Source organism: Candoia aspera, chromosome 1, assembly GCF_035149785.1.
Source record: "Candoia aspera isolate rCanAsp1 chromosome 1, rCanAsp1.hap2, whole genome shotgun sequence".
Taxonomy (NCBI): domain Eukaryota; kingdom Metazoa; phylum Chordata; class Lepidosauria; order Squamata; family Boidae; genus Candoia; species Candoia aspera.
Window position 1 is genome coordinate 337,272,709 of NC_086153.1, and position 24,514 is coordinate 337,297,222.

At 47.0% G+C, this 24,514-nt stretch overlaps 1 protein-coding gene across 1 annotated transcript in view; it reads left to right on the forward strand.

Annotated features, from left to right (window-relative positions):
* The window catches only part of SBNO2 (strawberry notch homolog 2), a 121,686-nt gene that overhangs the window by 88,487 nt on the left and 8,685 nt on the right, over nt 1–24,514 (forward strand). Inside the window, exons 19-26 of the mRNA XM_063290868.1 lie at nt 2,714–2,898; nt 5,411–5,542; nt 6,940–7,075; nt 7,819–7,931; nt 9,140–9,211; nt 11,257–11,365; nt 13,522–13,596; nt 23,883–24,026. Coding sequence (XP_063146938.1) covers nt 2,714–2,898; nt 5,411–5,542; nt 6,940–7,075; nt 7,819–7,931; nt 9,140–9,211; nt 11,257–11,365; nt 13,522–13,596; nt 23,883–24,026 — 966 coding nt within the window. The remainder of the gene's footprint in view (nt 1–2,713; nt 2,899–5,410; nt 5,543–6,939; nt 7,076–7,818; nt 7,932–9,139; nt 9,212–11,256; nt 11,366–13,521; nt 13,597–23,882; nt 24,027–24,514) is intronic.

Here is a 24,514-nt window from a genome sequence, read left to right on the forward strand (position 1 = left end):
TTCTCAACCTTGGCAACTTTAAGATGTGTGGACTTCAACTCCCAGAATTCCCCAGCCAGCTATGCTGGCTGAGGAATCCTGGGAGTTGAAGTTCACACATCTTAAAGTTGCCAAGGTTGAGAAACACTGGCTTATTATATGAAAATAGTTTAATAAATACTACTTTGATAGTGCTACAAATAACCATAATAATAATAGAGACAGCTCAAGGCCGCTCTCAATGGAGGCTGACCATCAACCCTGGGTCACCCTGTCTCGCCCCTCGCCCCCTCACCTTCAGGGCTAAGGATTGGTATGGAGCCCTACAGAGACCCCAGAAGATGAATTGGCCCCAAGTGACCTTCCATCAACTGCCTATTGAGCCCCAGCCATTTACTGACCACCTTTTGACCCCCAGCCACGTATCAACCCCCTGGATAGTCCTATTGACCCTTGGGTGTCAATACTGACCACTTTGGGGAACCCTGATGTAGACAACCCTGTGCTTCTGGTGAGGAAATTGGGAGCTGCAGAATCCTTGGTAGGTGGCTAGTTTTCCTCTGTTTAAACAGGGACAGTCCATCCTCACTCAGCTTTTTCCTATTTTGTTGCTATTTGTTACTAGATATCAACCTCACCTGCAGTTGCTCAAGCTCAAGCAAGCTGCATTCTCCCAGACTCTCATGAGTCAAATTGATAGATTGGGGAAAAGGAATGAGGTTACCGCATCCTGGATATGTATCCTTTAGCAACCCATTAGCATCCTAGAATCATAGGGTTGGAAGGGGCCTTGGAGGTCTTCTAGTCCAACCCCCTGCCCAAGGCATTCACTTAAGGCATCTGCTTAGGAAGGCATTCAGAACTGGCTTTTCACCCAGGCAAGCAGCCTAAGTGTTTCGTGACTCTGCCCCCCCCCACACCCCCATGATGAACAATGAGGCATGGTAGGAACTTTAAAACAGATCTATACTTCTCCGTAGTTTCCTTTAATTACTTGTAGTTTCTGGATTTGGATTGTCTGTTTTTTTTAATTGAGTTTTTAATGTAGGCTACCTTGAGTCTCTTTGATTCAGTGGCCCTGCAAGGCAAGTAGAGGATGATATTTGATCATCTTGAGACAAGGTCCACCTGTTTGCCTGCTCTGGAAGGAGTGCTTTGGCGATGCGATATTTTGCGAAATGCCTTCCCTGCAACTCAGAATTCAGTAACAGCTTAGAACTGCAACATTTGTTGAGGTAGCTGTATCTGTATTTAACAAAGCGATTCAAAGGGACTTGTTCAAAGGGACTGATTGCAGGGAGCTCTTTTTAAAGAGGAGCTTTAAATTGGCAGGGCTTAACAACCTTACCAGCTCCAGGTCCTCTTTATGCATCTTAATGATTCAGGTATAAAGAAAATAAATTAATAGCCAAGACCACCTGACTGCCAGAATGCTGCAGATACTATTTTCTTTTATTTCAGTGTTCAGGGGCAAATGCAGGTAGTCCTCACTTAACAACCATTCGTTTAGTGATGGTTCGGACTTACAACCGTGCTGAAAAACCAATCCTCACACTTACGATGGCTCGGACTTACAACCAATCCTCACATTTATGACCATTGTAGCATCCCCATGGTCACATGATCAATATTTGGGCACTTGGCAACAGAATCGCATTTATGACCATCGCAGTGTCCTGTGGTCATGTGATCACCATTTTTGACCTTCCTAGCCGGCTTCTGGCAAGCAAAATCAATGGGGAAACCACATGATTTGCTTAATGACCATGGGGTTCACTTAACAACCGCTGCAAAAAGGTCATAAAATCAGGTCAGATTCTCTTAATGGCCACTTCGCTTAGCGACTGAAATTCTGATCTCAACTGTGGTCATTAAGCAAGGACTATCTGTATTTCAAGTCTGGAAAGCACACCAGGCTTATAAAGAGTGCAGGTGGCATGTTTCATTTGGAAAGAAACCTTGCTGTTCTTATCCTTCCCAGTGGGGAATGCATTTTGTTTGTTCGTTTGTTTGTTGCTCACATTTATATACAGTAGCTGCCCATCTCACACAAGGCGACTCTGGGCGGCATACAACAACGGTGCATTTCCCCTGATACTTTCTGTGACTGGCATAAAACCAAAGAAAGGCCATGAGATTGAGAAAGAGTGCTTTTACTGGGTCAAATGTAATCCGTAGTCCATTAACTTGGCTGCCTTTGGGAAGAACAAGAGGGAGTAGGGTGCTTTTCTGGTGGCATGTGAACTAGACGGCGGTTTTATAAACAGCAGCAGGGAGGGAAGAAGTTTGATATCAAATGCTCAGAAGAGATCTGCCCTCTTTGAGGTTTGAGCAGTAAAAGCCACCTCCTTGCAGATCCCCCTTTTCAGTGGGGGGAATCAGGGACTGTAGTGTAGAGCCCATGAGGAAGGCCAATACAGGAGCCGGGCACTCTGCCCCATCCCTTATTCTTTCCCAGGGATAATAGGGATGAAGTCTCTGCTGGGAATTGAGTTGCTCCTTGGCCATGCCTGCAGCGTTCTTGTCAGGCAAACGTGCATTATATACTTCCCTGGGAAAGTATCTGCAGTGCTGGACTTTGAATACCTGGGAGGAAGAAAAACGAGCATTTCCAGAATCCTAAAACCAATTGAAACTACAAGACTGCCTTCACCCTCTTCCTGCCTTCCTATTTTCCTTTCTCAAAAAAAAAAAAAAGATAAGGGCATTAATCTCTTTCTCATCCCCTTTACAGGCAGTTTACATCCCCTTTATTGGCTCAACCCCCAGAAGGAGATGAATGGATCAGGAGCAATGGAATATGTGGAGAGCATGAAGCAGGAGCTGCTGTCCAAAGTGAGGGCATTGGGCAAAGAACTACCTCTTAACACCTTAGATGAACTGATTGATCACTTTGGAGGCCCGGAATATGTGGCAGAGGTAAAACATTTGGGGCAAGAGAGGGGCAGCATCACAAAAGGTTTTTATCTTAAAAGTTGGATGGCCTATACCTTCGGTTTATAAAGACATAAGAGATGCCACAGTATTAGCACTGTGGAGTCCTTGCTGCTCTCTGAGCCTGGTGGTTTGCTTGCAGACGTTTCATTACCTGACTGGTGTCATCAGTGTGAGGGAGCGTGGAGTTTGTTCCCTGTTTATACAGAGCCCTGCCAGCGTTCTCTTCTATTGGAGTACAGGCAGTCCTCTACTTACGATCACAATTGGGACCGGAATTTCCATCGTAAGCTGTTGTGGTCAGAAGTCACCACATGACCAGACCTGATTTTATGACCATTGTGATTGTGGTTGTTAAGCGAATCACAGATCATTAAGTGAATCCAGCTTCCCCAATGGGCATTTTCTGCTGGAAAACGGCAAAAAACATCGCAAACTGCGATCATGTGACTGTGGGATGCTGCAACTGCTCGTAAATGTGAGCTGGTTGCCAAGCATCCAAAATGCCCTCGTGTGACCATGGGGGTGTGTGTGATGTTTTGTGATGCCCAGAAGTGCTTTACAGGCTGTAAAGCACCCATTCCAAGGTCGTTGTAACTTCGGACCGTCATTGAGCCAACAGTCGTAAGTCAAGGACGACCTGTATTAGCATGGCTACAGAGGGAAGTTCTTTTCCATTTAGATGAGCAGTCCCCCATTCCAGCTTTTGACAGAGCTGCCCCAGCGAGATTAACCGGGAGGAGGAGAGAGCAGAGACCCATGCAGAGACAGATCAGGCACCCTCCTTCAGTCAGTGGCTCCTCTCATTTGTTTCAAGTGACACCCAGTTATGGGGCAGCTCCTGCTATGGGAGGCAGCTCGAGAACCTCCTTTCCAGGCTTGGTTGTTGCGGTTGGACTCTCCCGCACAGAAAGCCAAGCTCCAGATGACCTCTGAGGATCAGTCTGGGCCGCCGTTCCCAAATCATGATGCTTGAGCAAGAGAAGCTGAGATGCGTCATGGGAAAGTTACGCCCTTGAATGGCCGGCCGACTATTTGGGCCAAGCCTGGCCAGTGCAGGCTCCCAAACTGCTAGCCAAAGAGAGATCAGTATTACATATAACAGCAACAACAACAACTTATTAATGCCCAGAGTTGCTGCGAGTTGGGTGGGATATATATTTAATAAACCTATTTTTATTTTTGTTATTGTTATTGTTACTGGTGACATACAATTGGAATCACAGTCTAAGACTGGTAGAAGCCTAATAATTCAAGTCCTAACCGAGGATCTAAGAATTATTAAGGTAAATCTGAGGATACAGGCAGTACCTAGCAAGATGTTTTTGGTAAGATTAAGGTGTTCAGGTCCAATAAATTCAAAATTTCCAAATATTGAGGGAGTCCTTTAGGTGTTGCTCCAAGGGCTCCAGTCACAATTGATATAACAGCGGATTTCTTTTTCCATAAGCGTTCAACTTCGATCTGCAAGTCCCGGTATTTTGTAATTTTTTTTGGATTGCTTTTCCTCAATCCCAGCATCACCCAGCATAGCAACATCAAGGAACCAGGCCTTCTTCTTTCCAAGGACTGTTATGTCAGGCACGTTATGGACAGGATGCCTGTCTGTCTGGATCTTAAAGTCCCAGCCCGCTCATTTTCCAAAACCTTCTCAACTTGATGGTCCCAGTGGTTCCTGCTACATTCAGATCCAAACCTCTAACAGTCTTATCTACCTTGCTAAGCCAGCCTGCAGCCCCACCTTCTTGAGGTACTTGGGTTCGGGTCCTACAGAGCCCTGGGAATTCACTGCCTAGCAATGGAAGGATCACCTGGATTCCATTTTTCCCTCTTGGAGTTTCCCAAAGATAGATAGATATATTTAATTAATTAATTAGTATGGTTGCCCATCTCAAGTGCATGACTAACAATTGTGGGTGGCTAACAATTAAAAACAAAATGAAAACAATAAGGAAAACTATCCAGGTAGTCCTCGCTTAGCAACCATTAATTCAGCAATGGTTTGGGCTTTCAACGGTGCTAAAAAGTCAACTTGCGACAGGTCCTCACTCTTAGAACCATTGCAGCGTCCCTGCAGTCACAGGATCATGATTTGGGCATTTGGCAATCAGTTCGCATTTATGACTTGCGGCGTCCTACAGTCACGTGATCGCCATTTTTGACCTTCCCAGCCAGCTTCCAGCAAGCAAAATCAATGGGGAACTGCGTGATTCACTTAACAACCATGTGGTTCACTTAACAACTGTGGTGATCCGCTTAACAACCACCACAAAAAAGGTTGTAAAATTGGGTCGGATTTGCTTAATGACTGCTTTGCTTAGCAACTGAAATTCCAGTCCCAATTGTGGTAATTAAGCAGGGACTGCCTGTAAATGACACAAAATAACAGCCGAGCAATCACGCATAACAGACATCTGCAGTCAGAGCAGCCAAGGACCGGGTTCACCCACCTGGTCGTTTTATCTCTTCCAACATGTCCCTTCTTCTCCCTGGACAGATGACCGGGCGGAAGGGGCGAGTGGTGCGGCGGCCTGGTGACTGCGTGGTGTTTGAGTCACGAGCTGAGCAGGGGCTTTCGATTGACCATGTGAATCTCAAGGAGAAAGAGCGTTTCATGAATGGAGACAAAGTGAGTGCTGTGGGGAGGCAGGAATGTGGGGGAGGAAGGGATCCAACCTTGTGGGAGTCAACATATACACTGGAAGGGCCAACCTCTGTATTTTTATCTTGAGCCCCCCATGGCTGGGCAAGATCAAAGAAGCCGAGATTTCTCTTGAATGCTCATCCAGGCTAAATACAGAATCTTGGAAACTGCCAGAGGACATTCCCAGTCTCATTTATACAGGTAGTCCTCGCTTAACGACCATTTGTTTAGTGATGGTTTGGACTTACAATGGCGCTGGACCCCAACTTGTGACTGGTCCTCGCACTTACAACCATCACAGCATCCCCATGGTCACATGATTGCAATTTGGGTGCTCAGCAACCGGTTTGCATTTACGACTAGCACAGCATCCCACAGTCATGGGATTGCCATTTTTGACCTTCCTGGCCGGCTTCCAGCAAGCAAAATCTAGGAGGAACCACATGATTCACTTAATGGCCATGTGGTTCATTTAACAACCATGGGTTTCGCTTAACGACCGCAGCAAAAATGGTCATAAAATGGGTTGGATTCGCTTAGCGACCACTTCACTTAATGACCAAAATTCCAGTCCCAATTGTGACTGTTAAGCGAGGACTACCTGTAGTGAGTTCATTGAGACAGATTTGAAACTTTGAAATTTATCGCCACCTCGGCTGACTTGCTGTTTGTAAGAGACGCTGCCGACTGACTCAGCTGCTTTTCTGGATTCTTGATCATTAATGACTGATGTCCCTCCTCCCTTCCACTCCTTTCTCAGCCTCCTCCCTACCATCTCTCACAGTTTGATTGTCAGGAAGGACCAATCCCAGCCATGGACCTGTTCCTGGATTCCCACCCTTGGGCCCGCTGCTCTCTTCTTCCCTTTTCTGCATTACTTCCCCCAGATGGGCAACGCCTGTTCCCTTCGTCCCTCCGGCCAGCCTTCCCCAGCATACCATGCTCCAGATACCCCAGCATTTCCCAGCCAGCCATGGGGGATCAGGAGAAGGTTAAGTTGGGGGAACAGCTCCAGCTCTTTAGTGAAGAACCCCCTCTGTAGGTCATGCTGTCCAGCCAGGGAGTAACACTTCCCTTGCTGCATTGATGTCGTTATTTAGGGGGGAAGGGCGGGACTTCACACCAATTAATCTACTATTTTCGGAGGTCACGGCATCCCACAGCTTGAGAAGCCCTGCCTTACTGCCTGAGCAGCAGAAAAAGGCGTTGGTCCTTCTCCTCTTTGCAAGTGATTCAACCCCACTTTCCATTTGAAAAAGGCCCCCCAGGCGTAGCTCGCAGGCCAGTGGCTGGCCATCTTGCTCGAAAAGATCAAGGAGGCCGCCGTGTTTCAAAAATCCAGCTGACCAGCTGACTCTGTTCTCTGTCTCTCTCTCCCTCAGCTTGTAGCAATAATCTCCGAGGCCTCCAGCTCAGGGATTTCTCTCCAAGCGGACAGACGGGTAAAGAACCAAAGGCGGCGTGTCCACATGACGCTGGAATTGCCCTGGAGTGCTGACCGGGCCATACAGCAGTTTGGTGAGACAGCCAAGCCAGCACTTGTGTCTCCGTATAAGTGGAGGCGCGGGGGTGGGGGGGGCGGAGAGAAATGTAGAAGAAAACGTTGGGTGCCAAATTTATTTATATATATATATATATTCTGTTCCTTTTCCGTTTGGAAAGAGCTGTTTCTATTTCTGTTTAACAAACAGGCTGCGGTGGTAGGCAGGGCTTGCTGAAAACCTGTGTGTGTGTGCGCGCGCACGCCCACGCACCAGAGATGGATCAACAGTTGTTGCTTTCTGTTTCATTCTGTTGCACTGCCCTTGAAAAAGGAACAGTTTTTCCAAAACACGTTGGACCAATTAAAACCCCTCTTACTCGCCCTTGGAATTCCTTCCCCCCTCTTTTGTTTAGTACACTGTGTGCACTCCTCACTATTCATCACTGCTTTCTATTCCTGCCTCTGGAAAGGGCTAAGACAGTAATAAACGCACACGGGCTCTACAGGGTGGCGGAGGGTTCTCCGTGCAAAATGTGGGACTTTAAGTTGGCCGCAAGTTAAGCTGGCACTGACCTCTAAAGGTTGCTGCAGATGCAGGGATATAACGTTGATGCCACTAATTGAAGAGTGGACCTGTCTGATACATGCCACCACAAAGAGGCCCGTTCTTCTCAGCCTGGCCCTGTCAAGGCAATGATTTCTAGAATTTGTGGCCCATTTGGGGAAAGCTGCGTTATGCTGTGGGATGGTCCCTTCACTGTGTGGATTTTCCTACCAGGCCGCACGCACCGTTCCAACCAGGTGTCTGCTCCAGAGTACATTTTTCTCATCTCTGAACTGGCTGGTGAGCGGCGGTTTGCTTCCATCGTGGCCAAACGCCTGGAGAGCCTTGTAAGTTGCCCTCTTTCCCTGCCCAAAAGCCTTTTCTGAAAACAGATAATCCTCACTTAATGACCATTTGTTTAGTGACAGTTCAGACTTACGACAGTGCTGGACAAAACGACTTACAACCAGTGCTCACGCTTACGACCATCACAGCATCCCCACGGTCACATGTTCACGATTTGATGCTTGGCAACCGGTTCGCATTTATGACGGTCGCAGCATCCCGTGGTCACGTGATCGCCATTTTTGACCTTCCCGGCTGGCTTCTGGCAAGCAGAATCAATGGGGAACTGCATGATTCACTTAATGACCACATGGTTCATTTAACAACCACAGTGATTCATTTAATGACCACTGCAAAAAAAATCGTAAAATCAGGTCAGATTTGCTCAATGACCCCTTCACTTAGCAACTGAAATTCCAGTCTCAATTGTGGTTGTTAAGTGAGGACTACCTGTATCTCTCTTATCCATCTACCCGCCCACTCTAGAATGTCCCATGCTAGTCATCAGAATGGTAGGCATCTCTTTTACTGATTAAGTGAACTCTGGAGAGCTCGGGTGCAATTCAGGGTTTAATATCAACAAATTAATGTATTCAATTTATAAGGCCACCTAATCCGAATTGGCTTAAGGCAGCCTACAATCAATTAAAAAATATACTAGTAGAGCACTGGATAAACCCAGTGAGGAAGAAACTAATAACTACCATTCAAGCAGGATTACAAATCACCCTGGTGTAGGGCCTGCTCAGAAAGCCAAGTCTGAATGCTTTTCTGAAGGACGGGGAGGTTGGAGCCAACCGGACTTCAGGGGAGAATGTTACTCCAGAGGACAGGAGAGGTGTCAGGGAAGGGAATGCTTCTGGGGCCCCAGCAGATGGCATTGTTTAGTTGACTGGACCTGGCACGTGCCCTCTTTTTGGTCAGCCTCCAGCTCCTGACCTTGTAAGAAACACCCTCTTCAAACATGGACTCCCCATTCGACTATCATCTCTAATCAGTTAACAAAAACGATTAGCCCTTAAACACACTGGATTTTATTCAAAATTATTGGCCTGGTGTTTGCCAGTAGAAGACTACTCCAGGCACGTCAAGAGACAGGGAGGAAGTCAAGCTGGGCTCTGGATCGTGTTAGCCAAATGTAGAATAAGCCCCCGAGAAGCACAAACTGCTGTCGTGCCCAGCTTCAAACGTGGCCTTCTCGTTCCAATAGGGTGCCTTAACTCATGGAGACCGGAGAGCGACTGAATCCCGGGACCTCAGCAAGTACAACTTTGAGAACAAGGTGAGAGTAAGTCTGTGGCTCACAAGAGCTTCTGCCTTTGAATAAGGTTTGTTAGTTGGGAGAGGTGCTCGGGACTCCTGATTCTTTGCCTTTGTTTTTCATGGCATCTGATGCGTGTGTTTTTTGTCCTCGAGGTAGCTTTCCAAACAGGGGCGAAAGGTGGAAAATGCAGCGAGTCTAAAGCCTTCTCCGGGTTAAATGAGGGGGACAGGAGTTGTAACCCGCAAAATTCTGCAGATTGGCAGCTTGGGAAAGGCTGTTCTGCCCTGCTACCTTTGACTCTTGTCTTTAACAGCTAGTCTGACAAACAGTGTATGGTCCCATCCTTCTTTTTCAAGTTTTCCCCCTTTTTCTCAATGAATTCTTCCTCCTTGTCCTTTGCTTTAGCTCCCACCCCCTTCCTGTTATACTTTCTGCTGCTGATCACTCTTGCCTTTGTTCTTGGGTTAGTTGTGGTCTGTGCCATCCTGCTGACCTTAGAAACCACCGTTGGGGGTGGGGGTTTGTAGAAAGGCGGGAGTGAGAGAAACCACAAGACTGCAATTTGCAGTCTTTTTTTGTTTTCTTTCTAAGTTTATGAATGCAAAACTGCTGGAAAACGTTCATTCGGTGCATGACATAATCTCCAAATCCAAGGCAAGAACTGGACAAGGCTGATGAAAGAAAGAGCCCTGTTGGGTCAGATCAGGTCACGTGTAGTCCTGCATGTCAGTTCCAACATGCCTGAGGCGCACAAGCAGGCCATAAAGTCAGTAGCATCTTCCTTTGATAGGTAGCTTCAACCACTAGGCATTCAGAAGTAGACTTTTCTGCACATGGCCCTGGCTGACCGACTGTCATCTTCCTCCACAAATCTCTGAAATCCCTCTTTAGGGCAATGAATCCTAGAGACAGAAAGGGGGTCAGATTCGCTTAATGACCGCTCCACTTAGCAACCAGACAGAAAGGACTTCAAAGGTCCTCCAGTTACTTCCCCTGACAAGGCAGAGCATTCAACAATACGGTGTCTTTTATCAGAGGCCATCTAGCGCTACTACATCCTGGTCAGTGTTTCTTAAAGCATGGCCCGAGGACCCCTGGGGGTCTCCCAAGACCTCTCAGGGGTCTGTGAAATCAAAATTATTTGCCAGATATTGAAGATGTTTGCAAGCACTTAAAACAATACTCATTATTTTTTATCTGTTAAAAAAAAAGGTTTTTTTCATGAAAAATATTTTGTTTATTTAATATCTAATAGGTTTAATATTGTCATTTTTACATGATTCAGTAAATAAGTATTCCACAAGTGCATCAAATTTAATATGGTAAATATCAATAAATACAGGTAGTCCTTGCTTAACAATCATTTGTTTAGTGATGGTTCAGACTTACGACGGTGCTGAAAAACCTGACACTTACAACTGTTACAGCGTCCCCGTGGTCACGTGATCATGATTTGGGCACTTGGCAACTGGTTTGCATTTATGGCTGTCGCAGCATCCCGTGGTCACATGATCACCATTTTCAACCTTCCTAGCTGGCTTCTGGCAAGCAAAATCAGTTGGGGACCACATGGTTCACTTAATGACCACATGGTTCACTTAATACCTGCAGTGATTTGCTTAATGACCACTGGAAAAAAGGTCCTAAAGGTCAGATTTGCTTAACGGCCACTCCGCTTAGCAACCAAAATCCCAATTGTGGTCGTTAAGCGAGGACTACCTGTATAACCCACACAAACAAAAGCTCTTTTGAGGTCATCCATAATTTTTAAAAGCGGAAAGTGGTCTTGAGAGCAAAAAACACTGCCTGAGTGCCTCACATTTCCCATGGTTGGGATTTTTCCCTCTGCCATTTCTTGCAAATCTGGCACAGGTTGCCCCAAAAGACCATGATTGCAGAGACTGCAGAGCAACTCCTGCAAATCAGGATCTACCTTCTTCCAGGCAGAATGTGGGAGGCTGAGCTGGGGATCTCATTGGCTTCCTTAATGTGAGCTGTATCCAGCCAGGATGCTGCACTTCTGTAGGGCCTGGTTTTTGATGCCTTTGTCCATCTCTCCCCAGTATGGAATCAAAGCCCTCGATAAAGTCCTGCGCACCATTTTCCAGCAGACGGAGAACAAAGTCCCTGTGCCCAAGGGCTATCAAGAAGGAGACGCAGCTTTCTTCAGCGGTGAGCAAGGATGGGCGGGAGGATAGTGTTATAAAGAAGAGGCCGAAGCGGTTCTCCTGCTGTAGTGAAGGATACGGGCTGTAAGCCTGGGTGGTTCCCAATTCAAAACCCGGCAGTGATAGATTCCCATCATCTGGTCAAAGTTTAACCTTGGAGGGGAGCTCAGAGGTCATTGAGTTGAATCCCGTGCCAAATTTGGGGGTCTTGCAGCTGGGGGCCACCATCTGCTAAATACACCCAGCCAAAGAAATACTCTGTCGCTGTTCATAGAGGAAGGTGGCTCTACTGCCAGAGTTCTGATTGCAAAAAAATTTATTGTAATGATTAGCAGAAAAATGCCACTTCCCATTTCAGCCCCCTTAGACCTTCCTTGCACACAGCTGCGTGAAGACAGGGGACCAGACTCAATCTAGGGCTCAACTGATGAATTAGAAACCGCAAGGGTTAGCCAAGAACACGTCCCCAAGTCAGCGGCTTCCCCTTCCTGCGGAATTCGTGAATTGACTGAGGTTTGATTGAACAACCTTGCCTGGTTTTTCTTTAATTGGTGCTGTGTTTTAAAGCAGTCATTAATGTTCTGTGCTGCCTGATGCCTTAAAAGATTTCCTTTTGGGTAGCTTTCAGTAAAGCTTCTGATACTGGAAACCAGCACTTGCTGTGGCAAAAATATTTTGTTGAAGCATATTTAGACCTTGTTTTCACTGTGCTATTTATATGTGATTTTTTTTCAATAGGGGTTGGGTTTGCACAGACTGGGCCAAATTGTGGTTGGACGCCATTATATTATTATTGTGTTGTTATTACCGTTCCTGGTTGCTTTGCTTTTGTCGCTTTTAATCCGGTGTTTGCACAAGTGTGAGATGGGTGGCTGTTTAAATCAGTTAAACAAACAAATACTGCATACACAATTCAAATAATAGCATATGCTTTCCTTGATCTGTTTAAATCATTAAATCGTTCTTCCCCAACCTGGTGCCCTCTAGATGTTTTTGGACTCCAACTGTTTTAGTTCCCAGCCAATTTGAAGTCTAATATCAAGAGGGAAATAGGGTTTGGAAAAGGCTGATTTAGATTTTTTTTTAAGAGAAGTATTCCTGAAGAGATACAGGTAGTCCTCGACTTACGACCACAATTGGGACCGGAACTTCCGTTGCTGAGCGAGGCAGTTGTTAAGTGAGTCATGCCCTATTTTATTACCTTTTTTGCCAAGGTCACTGCAGTTGTTAAGTGAATCTTGTGATCATTAAGCGAATCTGGCTTCCCCCATTGACTTTGCTTGTCGGAAGCCAGCTGGGAAGGTCGCAAATGGCAACCGCTTGACTCTAGGACACTGCAACCGTCATAAATACATGCTGGTTGCCAAGTGCCTGAATTCTGATCATGTGACTGCAGGGACCCTGCAACAGTCATAAGTGCGAGGACTGCTCATGGGTCGCTTTTCCTAGCCCTGTTGTAACCTTGAATGGTCACTAAATGAATGGTCGTAAGTCGAGGACTACCGGTAGTTTCCCCCCCAAATTATTGATTAGTATTGTATCCATTCTAGTTGTCCAGTTTGAATCTATTCATTTCATTACTAATAAGTTTTTATGAAGCCATGAAACCTCTCTAAATCTGGAAGTTTTTCCATCCCACTTTTCTAATGCCTGATATTTAAGGTCAGGCTTAAAATGTACTCAGTTAAGCTGAAGCAGACTTGTGGAAATAAGGCTAGAAGCAACAGATGAATATTCTATAGAACACGTTTCTGCTAACCTTTAAGGGGAAATTCCTCAATAGCCTAAGGTAGGCTGCCTTGGGCAATGTGGGTTCTCCCCTGGGAATCTTGAAACAAAGACCAGACAGCCACCCAGCTAGGGAAAATGTGGCTGGAGGATTTATCACTCAAATACTTGGATGGCTTCCAGGCAACCGCCCAACTCTGAATTCCATAATTTGGCGACAAGTACTGATACATTCTGCATGTCCCAAGAGGCCGTCTTCCATAAGAAGGAATCCGGTGCGCTTTTGTTTCACCGTAGCTTGACCCACATGCAAGGGTAGTTCAATAAGTCTTGCCAGTTACCCTTTTTCCATCAGATGACTGCTGTGAATTAACACTGTCCTCTCCCTCCTCTTCTCCCTGCCCTCCTGTTAAAAAAATTCTGGGTTTTCAGAAATGAAGCAATCTCTCCTCTCCGTGGGAATCTCTTGCAAGGAGATGCGATACGGCTTCATGAGCATGGAGAAAGGTAAGCTGCCCCTTTGCGCCATGTTGCCCCAAACGGTTTTCCTACATGGCGGTCCCGGATGGGGGAAACCTTCCTTCCCTTTTCTCTCTTTAGCTCTGCATTTCTTTTCTTCCTCACTTGCTTTCTCTGTACATCCTTTCATTGTTTTTTCTTTCTTTCTTTCTTTCTCTCCTCCCGTCCTCCCAACATGTTGGCAAAGCAATAAGAAGTCCAGAAGGGTTATTTGCAAAATTAGTGAAATGACCTGGAGTCAGGCTCAACTCCTGGTGACTGAATAGGCCAAGGCTTGCCATCTCAACCGTTTCCTAGGAGTAACATGTAGCTCTGCCAAGGGCAGTCCTGTAATCTCTTTGAGCCTAACTATCTGCTTTGTCCATGGTCTTCCCCTCCTCCCTCTTTCAGTGTTGCCAGCCAAAGTTGTTTCTTCTAGTCCTACATCTGTTTGCGTCACGTGCTCAAAGTATTGACTTTCGGCTTGCTGGCCATTGCCTCAAGCCATGATACTCAGCTCCGTAATCTGAAGGCGTTTATCTTTTCTTTTTTTTCCCTTTCTCAGTCTCCGCCTTCCAGAGCCATACATTACCACTGGAAACACCGTCGCTTTACCCTTTATTACCTTGTCTGTGTGTCATTACCTTCGGCCCTAGGATTAATCACCTCTTCTCTGCCCATTTTATCTCTTCCTGAACCCAGGAAAAGAAAACTGTCTACCACCTTCACTTCTTTACCTCCATTAAACATGCTGGTTGGCGTTCTTGTTGTTTTCTTGATATTGAACGTTAATGCTTTTTTTCATACTTAGTTTCAGTTCTCAGTCCTCCTTACTTTCAGCTAAGCAATAGGTCTCACCTGCGTGTCTGAGATTGTTAATGTCTCGCCATTCTTTGGACCCCAGCTGGTCCTCCCCTTATTAAAATGTATTCACTGTATAAGTTAAATACAGACAAGGGAACAATACCCACCCTCATCTTATTCCTTCCTTCTTCTTTATCCAAATTCAGTCCTTACAGGACTGTACAGTCTTGCTGTGTAAAGATTCCTCAGAAGAATGATCATGTTTTCTGACATACCCATTGGGCTGAATCTATTCCATATTCTATTCCATATTCTACCCTTGAATCTATTCCATATGGCATCCTTGGTGCTCTCTGAGCCTTGTTGTTTTCTTGCAGACGTTTCATTGCCAGACCAGGCAACAACTTCACTGCGGAGAGGGAGGGGGCCTTGCTCTCATTTGATAGACCGTGGCTTGCCCTGCTTGTGTTGGTGGGGGTGTTGTTCTCTCCTTGGGAGTTCCTTGATTGGGCTGTTGTTTGCTGCTTGGTTGGTTGCCTGAGTTAATAGTTCCTTGATTAGGGTGTATTGTGCTGTTTGCTGGTTCATCTGGTGTTAATCCTAGTGTTGATTTTTGCCTATCTGGGTGTTGATTGCTGGCGAGGGAGTGTGCTGGTCGTTTGGCTTTTCTGTTGTCTCTTTTGAATGGTATGTAGATGTTGTTTACCTCTATGTGTCTGTTGATGGCTGCTTTGTCCGAGTGCCAGGCTTCCAGAATCTGGACAACCAGGTAGAAAGAACTCCCAACAACCTCACCAAGGAAGGTCGAACCACACAAGAAGGACAGTCTATTCCATATCCAATTTACCTATACAAGCTAAGTTCTTGTAATCCACATCAATGAAACAAAGGTCAACCTTAAATTTTCTTGTTTTCTCTGTTACCCATTTTTGTGTTAGCTGTCTGTGCCTTTTCTGAAACCTGCCGGTTCTTTTGGCATCTCTCTGTCTGTACATGGTTTTATCTTCTTTTTGAATTGTTAAGCCAAACTTTGCTTCAGTGAGGAATTAGCACATCACTTGAAGAATTTCCATATTCTTCTGCACCTCCCTTCTTTAGAAAGAGGGTGGGTGGATTGATTTATGTATACAGCAATAAAAACAAAAACCATAAATCATAAAACCAACACAAGATATGTATATATATATATATAGAGAGAGAGATGGATAGGGATGGATGGATGGATGGATATGGATGGAGAGAGGGGAAGGGAGGGAGGGATAGATAGATATGGACGGACAGACAGATCTTTTCAGATCTCTAGGCTACATAGTCACCTTCCATATTATTTCCCAACCTCTTCTCTTGCACTTTTATACAATTCAGTGAGTGTTTTTTCTGGGCCTCGTGCTTTCTACGTGAAAGCTAGTCTATTTTCTGTTGTATTTCCTTTATCATGTAAATTCCTGAATATAGTCTGTCTGTCTCTCCAAATATTTCTGTCATCCTATTATCCTGCTTGTAACAAGCCCGAGGAGAGCCTTTCCATCTTCCTTTAGCCTCCTTTGCTACCGTTAGCAACGATCCAGATCTGAAGGGTGATTCGGAGCGTGTCTGTCACACTTGCCAGCACTTCCCTAAGTCGAATGTGCCTTTGCCTGGAATCGCTGGGCGTGCCTAGGAGAAGATGCAGCTTCTCTAAGGAGCTGTTGACAAGTGTGTGATGAATGTCCCTGCGTGGTCTGAATCCTCTTTTTCCTTTCAATACGGACTGTTGCACAGCCCTACCCTTGACTTTTCCTGGGTACCTGTAAATGTTCCTGTAACTTCCCTGATCTTTTTAAAAACATCCCCCATTTTCCTTTCCTTTCTTACTTTTCTCCATTTGTAGACACTGTGGACTGAAACCCTTTCTCTTGTCCTTGCCTAAGGTTTAATGTTCGAAGTCTCCGTTCAGTTGTAGATTGTTCTTGGCGTCTAAAGCTTTTACTTTCAGTCTTCCTCTGCCAGTCAGAATAGCTTATTCACAAAGCCACTTGGATCTTCTTTTCCAAGTTTTGGGAAGATTTTTTTCCACTTTAATTTTCAGCATCTCTTCCTATAGTTTCTTAGGTTCTCCACTGCGTAAGTTAAGTGTGCTGATTCTGATGCCCATATTATATTCTGATTGTATGTCCTCCAGATCAGATCTTGCTGGCACACTAACTCTCTTTAGTTTTCTAAGCTTAAGCCAGGTTTTGTCCACCAAGGGCCTCTTCTACAATCTGCACAGGTGTCTTGTCTTGGCTGACTGGATTGCATTTTTCTTTGTTCTCTTCCTTAGTATGTGATCAATTTGATTGATACATCTGATCATGTCCAGGTGCAGAGCTGAAATGTATGTTCCTTGAAACAGGTGTTGACAATGAATGAAGACTTCCTTTTGCAAAACCATTATTATTATTATTATTATTATTATTATTATTATTATTATTATTATTATGTGTCCAGTCCACAGCTTCCCATAACTTCAGGTTTCTCCATTTCTCTGATTTCTGCGTTTCAGTCACCCATTAATACGAGTAGCAGTCCTTTCTAACTGTGGTACTTAGCCCCAATTATGGTTTATCACAGAATTTCTCAGCATCTTCCACCATTCTGTCTGCAGTAGGATGATGCTGATGTTTACCAGATAACCACCCAGTTCTAATAAATATGGTTCTGGTGGTTATTGGGTTATCGCTGAGCACAATTTTGCTACTCAATTTCTTCCTATGGCCCCATGCCCAGAGTCATGTAATCGTTTGATTTTGAGTGTCTCGTTTCCCCTTAAACTCACATTCCTTAAACTTTGATTTGGTAGGTTTCGTTTCACTTTCCATGTTCAAACTGTATGCGTCCATGTAAAATGAAGAACGCTGAGACTTTTGGATGGGACGTTCTAATGGCTTTGGTCTGGTGATGCCATCATCTCCAGATCTCTGTGAAAGCTCAGCGTTCCTTCCTAGAAGAAAACTTTCTGACCCTGGAGATCTCACCAGGGTTGAAAGAAAACTAGGACTGGACTTCGAGTGAGAAGACTTGCAGACTCAATTCTGGTATTGATCACAAATTTGGAGGGTGAGCCTTTGTTCAGAGGCTCCATGCTTCTTCATTCTGAGTTTATGTAAAGGTTGCCTATCCTAAAATACTCTCAGACTCACAAGCAAAAGCTAAGTAAAATCTGGTTTATTTGAGAATAGTATGCAAGTACAAAGAAAGCTGAGAATGGGAAAAGCGCGCCAAATGCAAACTAAAAACCCTTGGTGCAAATGAGATCCCTCCCCCTGTAGAATCCTCCCAGGCTCACAATCCCAGGTGCTCCTAACGGCTTCTGATGGTCCGCGGGAAACGTCCTTGAACAGAGCACATAACCCAAACACATTCCATTGAAATGAACATAGATACAGAGCTTGGCACAAGGTCAGCAACATGGCATGTGAAACGTTACGATGTACAGTGCACATTGGAACAGTGAACATGTGTCATGTTCACCGTTTCAATGTGCATTGTACATCGTAATGTTTCGCATGCCAGGGCGCTGACGTGCGTCTCTGGTTGGGAGGGAGCTGCTGAGGGACCTTGCACCAAGCTCTCTATCTGTGCTCGTTAAGATGGCATGTGTTTGGGTTATCTTCTCTGTTCAAGGTCTTTTTCCCGTTGATCAGCAAAACTCGTTAGGAGCACCTGGGGTTGTGAATTTGAGACGATTGTAGGGGGGGTGGGACTTCATTTGTAATGGGGGTTATTTAGTTTGATTTTAAGCACGCTTTTCCCATTCTCAGCTTTCATTGTGTTTGCATTCTATTTTCCAATAAACCAGATTTTATTAAGCTTTGCTTTATGAGTCTGAGAATTTTATTGAAATAGGCATTCCTTTCTTCCTCTCTCTTCCTCCCTCCCTGTTCCTTCCTTCTTCCTTCCTTTCTCTCCTTCCTTCCTTCCTTCCTCCTTCTTTCCTTCCTTCCTTCCTCTCTTCCTCCCTCCCTGTTCCTTCCTTCTTCCTTCCTCCCTCCCTGTTCCTTCCTTCCTTCCTTCCTTCCTTCCTCCCTCCCTCCCTCCCTCCCTTCCTTCCTCTCTCTTCCTCCCTCCCTGTTCCTTCCTTCTTCCTTCTTCCCTCCCTGTTCCTTCCTTCCTTCCTTCCTTCCTCCCTCCCTCCCTGTTCCTTCCTTCCTTCCTTCCTCCCTCCCTGTTCCTTCCTTCTTTCTTCCTTCCTTCCTCCCTCCCTGTTCCTTCCTCCCTCCCTTCTTCTTTCCTCCCTCCCTGTTCCTTCCTTCTCTTTCCTCCCTCCCTGTTCCTTCCTTCCTCCTTCCTCCCTCCCTCCCTGTTCCTTCCTTCTTCCTCCCTCCCTCCCTGTTCCTTCCTTCTTCCTTCCTTCCTCTCTCTTCCTCCCTCCCTGTTCGTTCCTTCTTCCTTCCTTCCTCCCTCCCTCCCTCCCTTCCTTCCTCTCTCTTCCTCCCTCCCTGTTCCTTCCTTCCTTCCACCCTCTCTTCCTCCCTCCCTGTTCCTTCCTCCTTCCTTCCTTCCCTTTTTTCCTCCCTCCCTGTTCCTTCCTTCTTCCTTCCTCCCTCTCTCTTCCTCCCTCCCTGTTCCTTCCTTCTTCCTTCCTCCCTCTCTCTTCCTCCCTCCCTGTTCCTTCCTTCTTCCTTCCTTCCTCCCTCCCTCCCTTCCTTCCTTCCTCTCTCTTCCTCCCTCCCTGTTCCTTCCTTCCTTCCACCCTCTCTTCCTCCCTCCCTGTTCCTTCCTCCTTCCTTCCTTCCCTTTTTTCCTCCCTCCCTCTTCCTTCCTTCTTCCTCCCTCCCTCCCTGTTCCTTCCTTCTTCCTCCCTCCCTCCCTGTTCCTTCCTTCTTCCTTCCTTCCTCTCTCTTCCTCCCTCCCTGTTCCTTCCTTCTTCCTTCCTTCCTCCCTCCCTCCCTTCCTTCCTTCCTCTCTCTTCCTCCCTCCCTGTTCCTTCCTTCCTTCCACCCTCTCTTCCTCCCTCCCTGTTCCTTCCTCCTTCCTTCCTTCCCTTTTTTCCTCCCTCCCTCTTCCTTCCTTCTTCTTTCCTCCCTCCCTGTTCCTTCCTTCTTCTTTCCTCCCTCCCTGTCCCTTCCTCCTTCCTTCCTCTCTCTTCCTCCCTCCCTGTTCCTTCCTTCTTTCCTCCCTCCCTGTTCCTTCCTTCTTCCTCCCTCCCTCCTGTTCTTTCCTTCTTCCTTCCTCCCTCCCTGTTCCTTCCTCCTTCCTTCCTTCCTTCCTCTCTCTTCCTCCCTCCCTGTTCCTTCCTTCCTCTCCTTCCTTCCTTCCTCCCTTCGTCTCTCTTCCTCCCTCCCTGTTCCTGTCATGTTCATCGCTTCAGTGTGCATTGTACATCATAACGTTTCGCATGCCAGGGCGCTGACGCACGTTTCTGGTTGGGAGGGAGCTGCTGAGGGACCTTGCACCAAGCTCTCTCTCTGTGCTCATTAAGATGGCATGTGTTTGGGTTATCTTCTCTGTTCAAGGTCTTTTTCCGGTTGATCAGCAAAACTCGTTAGGAGCACCTGGGGTTGTGAATTTGAGATGATTGTAGGGGGGGTGGGACTTCATTTGTAACGGGGGTTATTTAGTTTGATTTTAGGCGCGCTTTTCCCATTCTCAGCTTTCATTGTGTTTGCATTCTATTTTCCAATAAACCAGATTTTATTAAGCTTTGCTTTATGAGTCTGAGAATTTTATTGAAATAGGCATTCCTTCCTTTCTCTCTCTTCCTCCCTCCCTGTTCCTTCCTTCCTCCTTCCTTCCTTCCTCCTTCTTCCTCCCTCCCTCCGTTCCTTCCTTCTTCCTTCCTCCCTCCCTGTTCCTTCGCTCCTTCCTTCCTCTCTCTTCCTCCCTCCCTGTTCCTTCCTTCTTCCTTCCTTCCTCCCTCCCTTTCTCTCTCTTCCTCCCTCCCTGTTCCTTCCTTCCTCCCTTCCTCTCTCTTCCGCCCTCTTCCTTCTTCCTTCCTCCCTCCCTGTTCCTTCCTCCTTCCTTCCTTCCTCTCTCTTCCTCCCTCTTCCTTCCTCCTTCCTCCCTCCCTCCCTGTTCCTTCCTTCTTCCTCCCTCCCTCCCTGTTCCTTCCTTCTTCCTCCCTCCCTCCCTGTTCCTTCCTTCTTCCTTCCTTCCTCCCTCCCTCCCTCCCTTCCTTCCTCTCTCTTCCTCCCTCCCTGTTCCTTCCTTCCTTCCACCCTCTCTTCCTCCCTCCCTGTTCCTTCCTCCTTCCTTCCTTCCCTTTTTTCCTCCCTCCCTGTTCCTTCCTTCTTCCTTCCTCCCTCTCTTCCTCCCTCCCTGTTCCTTCCTTCTTCCTTCCTCCCTCTCTCTTCCTCCCTCCCTGTTCCTTCCTTCTTCCTTCCTTCCTCCCTCCCTCCCTTCCTTCCTTCCTCTCTCTTCCTCCCTCCCTGTTCCTTCCTTCCTTCCACCCTCTCTTCCTCCCTCCCTGTTCCTTCCTCCTTCCTTCCTTCCCTTTTTTCCTCCCTCCCTCTTCCTTCCTTCTTCCTCCCTCCCTCCCTGTTCCTTCCTTCTTCCTCCCTCCCTCCCTGTTCCTTCCTTCTTCCTTCCTTCCTCTCTCTTCCTCCCTCCCTGTTCCTTCCTTCTTCCTTCCTTCCTCCCTCCCTCCCTTCCTTCCTTCCTCTCTCTTCCTCCCTCCCTGTTCCTTCCTTCCTTCCACCCTCTCTTCCTCCCTCCCTGTTCCTTCCTCCTTCCTTCCTTCCCTTTTTTCCTCCCTCCCTCTTCCTTCCTTCTTCTTTCCTCCCTCCCTGTTCCTTCCTTCTTCTTTCCTCCCTCCCTGTCCCTTCCTCCTTCCTTCCTCTCTCTTCCTCCCTCCCTGTTCCTTCCTTCTTTCCTCCCTCCCTGTTCCTTCCTTCTTCCTCCCTCCCTCCTGTTCTTTCCTTCTTCCTTCCTCCCTCCCTGTTCCTTCCTCCTTCCTTCCTTCCTTCCTCTCTCTTCCTCCCTCCCTGTTCCTTCCTTCCTCTCCTTCCTTCCTTCCTCCCTTCATCTCTCTTCCTCCCTCCCTGTTCCTGTCATGTTCATCGCTTCAGTGTGCATTGTACATCATAACGTTTCGCATGCCAGGGCGCTGACGCACGTTTCTGGTTGGGAGGGAGCTGCTGAGGGACCTTGCACCAAGCTCTCTATCTGTGCTCATTAAGATGGCATGTGTTTGGGTTATCTTCTCTGTTCAAGGTCTTTTTCCGGTTGATCAGCAAAACTCGTTAGGAGCACCTGGGGTTGTGAATTTGAGATGATTGTAGGGGGGGTGGGACTTCATTTGTAACGGGGGTTATTTAGTTTGATTTTAGGCGCGCTTTTCCCATTCTCAGCTTTCATTGTGTTTGCATTCTATTTTCCAATAAACCAGATTTTATTAAGCTTTGCTTTATGAGTCTGAGAATTTTATTGAAATAGGCATTCCTTCCTTTCTCTCTCTTCCTCCCTCCCTGTTCCTTCCTTCCTCCTTCCTTCCTTCCTCCTTCTTCCTCCCTCCCTCCGTTCCTTCCTTCTTCCTTCCTCCCTCCCTGTTCCTTCGCTCCTTCCTTCCTCTCTCTTCCTCCCTCCCTGTTCCTTCCTTCTTCCTTCCTTCCTCCCTCCCTTTCTCTCTCTTCCTCCCTCCCTGTTCCTTCCTTCCTCCCTTCCTCTCTCTTCCGCCCTCTTCCTTCTTCCTTCCTCCCTCCCTGTTCTTTCCTTCTTCCTCCCTCCCTCCCTGTTCCTTCCTCCTTCCTTCCTTCCTCTCTCTTCCTCCCTCTTCCTTCCTTCTTCCTTCCTCCCTCCCTGTTCCTTCCCTCCTTCCTTCCTCTCTCTTCCTCCCTCCCTGTTCCTTCCTTCTTCCTTCCTTCCTCCCTCCCTTTCTCTCTCTTTCTCCCTCCCTGTTCCTTCCTTCCTCCCTTCCTCTCTCTTCCTCCCTCTTCCTTCTTCCTTCCTCCCTCCCTGTTCTTTCCTTCTTCCTCCCTCCCTCCCTGTTCCTTCCTCCTTCCTTCCTTCCTCTCTCTTCCTCCCTCTTCCTTCCTTCTTCTTTCCTCCCTCCCTGTTCCTTCCTTCTTCTTTCCTCCCTCCCTGTTCCTTCCTCCTTCCTTCCTTCCGTCTTCCTCCCTCCCTCCCTGTTCCTTCCTTCTTCCTCCCTCCCTCCCTGTTCCTTCCTTCCTTCCTTCCTTCCTTCCTTCCTTCCTTCCTTCCTTCCTTCCTCTCTCTTCCTCCCTCCCTGTTCCTTCCTTCCTTCCTTCCTCCCTCCCTGTTCTTTCCTTCTTCCTTCCTCCCTCCCTGTCCCTTCCTTCTTCCTTCCTCCCTCCCTGTTCCTTCCTCCTTCCTTCCTTCCTTCCTCTCTCTTCCTCCCTCCCTCCCTGTTCCTTCCTTCTTCTTTCCTCCCTCCCTGTTCCTTCCTTCTTCCTCCCTCCCTCCCTCTTCCTTCCTTCTTCCTCCCTCCCTCCCTCTTCCTTCCTTCTTCCTTCCTCCCTCCCTCCCTGTCCCTTCCTTCTTCCTTCCTCCCTCCCTGTTCCTTCCTCCTTCCTTCCTTCCTTCCTTCCTTCCTTCCTTCCTTCCTCTCTCTTCCTCCCTCCCTCCCTGTTCCTTCCTTCTTCTTTCCTCCCTCCCTGTTCCTTCCTTCTTCTTTCCTCCCTCCCTGTTCCTTCCTTCTTCCTCCCTCCCTCCCTGTTCCTTCCTTCTTCCTCCCTCCCTCCCTGTTCCTTCCTTCCTCCTTCCTTCCTTCCTTCCTTCCTCTCTCTTCCTCCCTCCCTCTTCCTTCCTCCCTCCCTGTTCTTTCCTTCTTCCTTCCTCCCTCCCTGTTCCTTCCTCCTTCCTTCCTTCCTTCCTCTCTCCTGCTCCTTCCTTCCTTCCTTCCTTCCTCCCTCCCTCCCTGTTCCTTCCTTCTTCCTTCCTCCCTCCCTGTTCCTTCCTTCCTCCTTCCTCCCTTCCTCTCTCTTCCTCCCTCCCTGTTCCTGTCATGTTCATAGTTTCAATGTGCATTGTACATTGTAATGTTTCACATGCCAGGGCACTGACGCGCGTTTCTGGTTGAGAGGGAGCTGCTGAGGGACCTTGCACCAAGCTCTCTATCTGTGCTCGTTAAGATGGCATGTGTTTGGGTTATCTTCTCTGTTCAAGGTCTTCTTCCCGTTGATCAGCAGAACTCGTTAGGAGCACCTGGGGTTGTGAATTTGAGACGATTGCAGGGGGAGTGGGACTTCATTTGTAACGGGGGTTATTTAGTTTGATTTTAGGCGCGCTTTTCCCATTCTCAGCTTTCATTGTGTTTGCATTCTATTCTATAATAAACCAGACCTTATTTTACCTTATGAGTCTGAGAATATTTGTGGAACAGGCATTCATTACAACATGACAGTTTATGCATCTGCTACTTTATTTTGCACCAGGCATAATCTATGTTAAGACACACACACAAACCTCTCAGGCCTGACACCTGCACAGTCTGGACCTTGGATAAACCTTTGGGAGCGTCCAAGATTAACTAAATGTGTGGTGTCCTTTTCTCTGTTTATTTTTTCCCCCAGACTGTTCCATCACCAAGTTCCTGAATCGCATCTTGGGCCTGGAGGTTGACAAACAGAATCTGCTCTTTCAGTACTTCAATGACACTTTTGACTACCTGATCGAGAGGGACAAGAAAGATGGCAAATACGACATGGGGATTCTGGGTAAGGAGCAGGCTCACACCAAGTTGGCAACATCCGCATGCTTGTATTCCTCGTAAAGGAGATTCCGAAATGACTTAGAAGCTTCTGAGAGTCCACAGTGTTCCTTGTTTACCATAGAGGAGATCGGTTGTCTTACCAATTCTGGTAAGAAAGAATAATCCTCCATATCCAGAAAGCATTGAGGGTGGAGAGAGAGACTTAAGAATATTCTTCTTGGGCCCTGTGTCAGAACCGGGAGCAGTCCTTGACGTTATAGAACTGTTTCTCAACCTTGGCAGCTTGAAGATATGTGGACTTCAACTCCCAGAATTCCCCAGCCAGCAGTGCTGGCTGGGGAATTCTGGGAGTTGAAGTCCACATATCTTCAAGCTGCCAAGGTTGAGAAACACTGTTGTAGAATGCATAATAATTGGCAGAACCCTGATGGATCAGGCCAGACAAAAACCCTGTCTCACACCAGACTGGGCTTCTCACAGTGGCCAACCAGA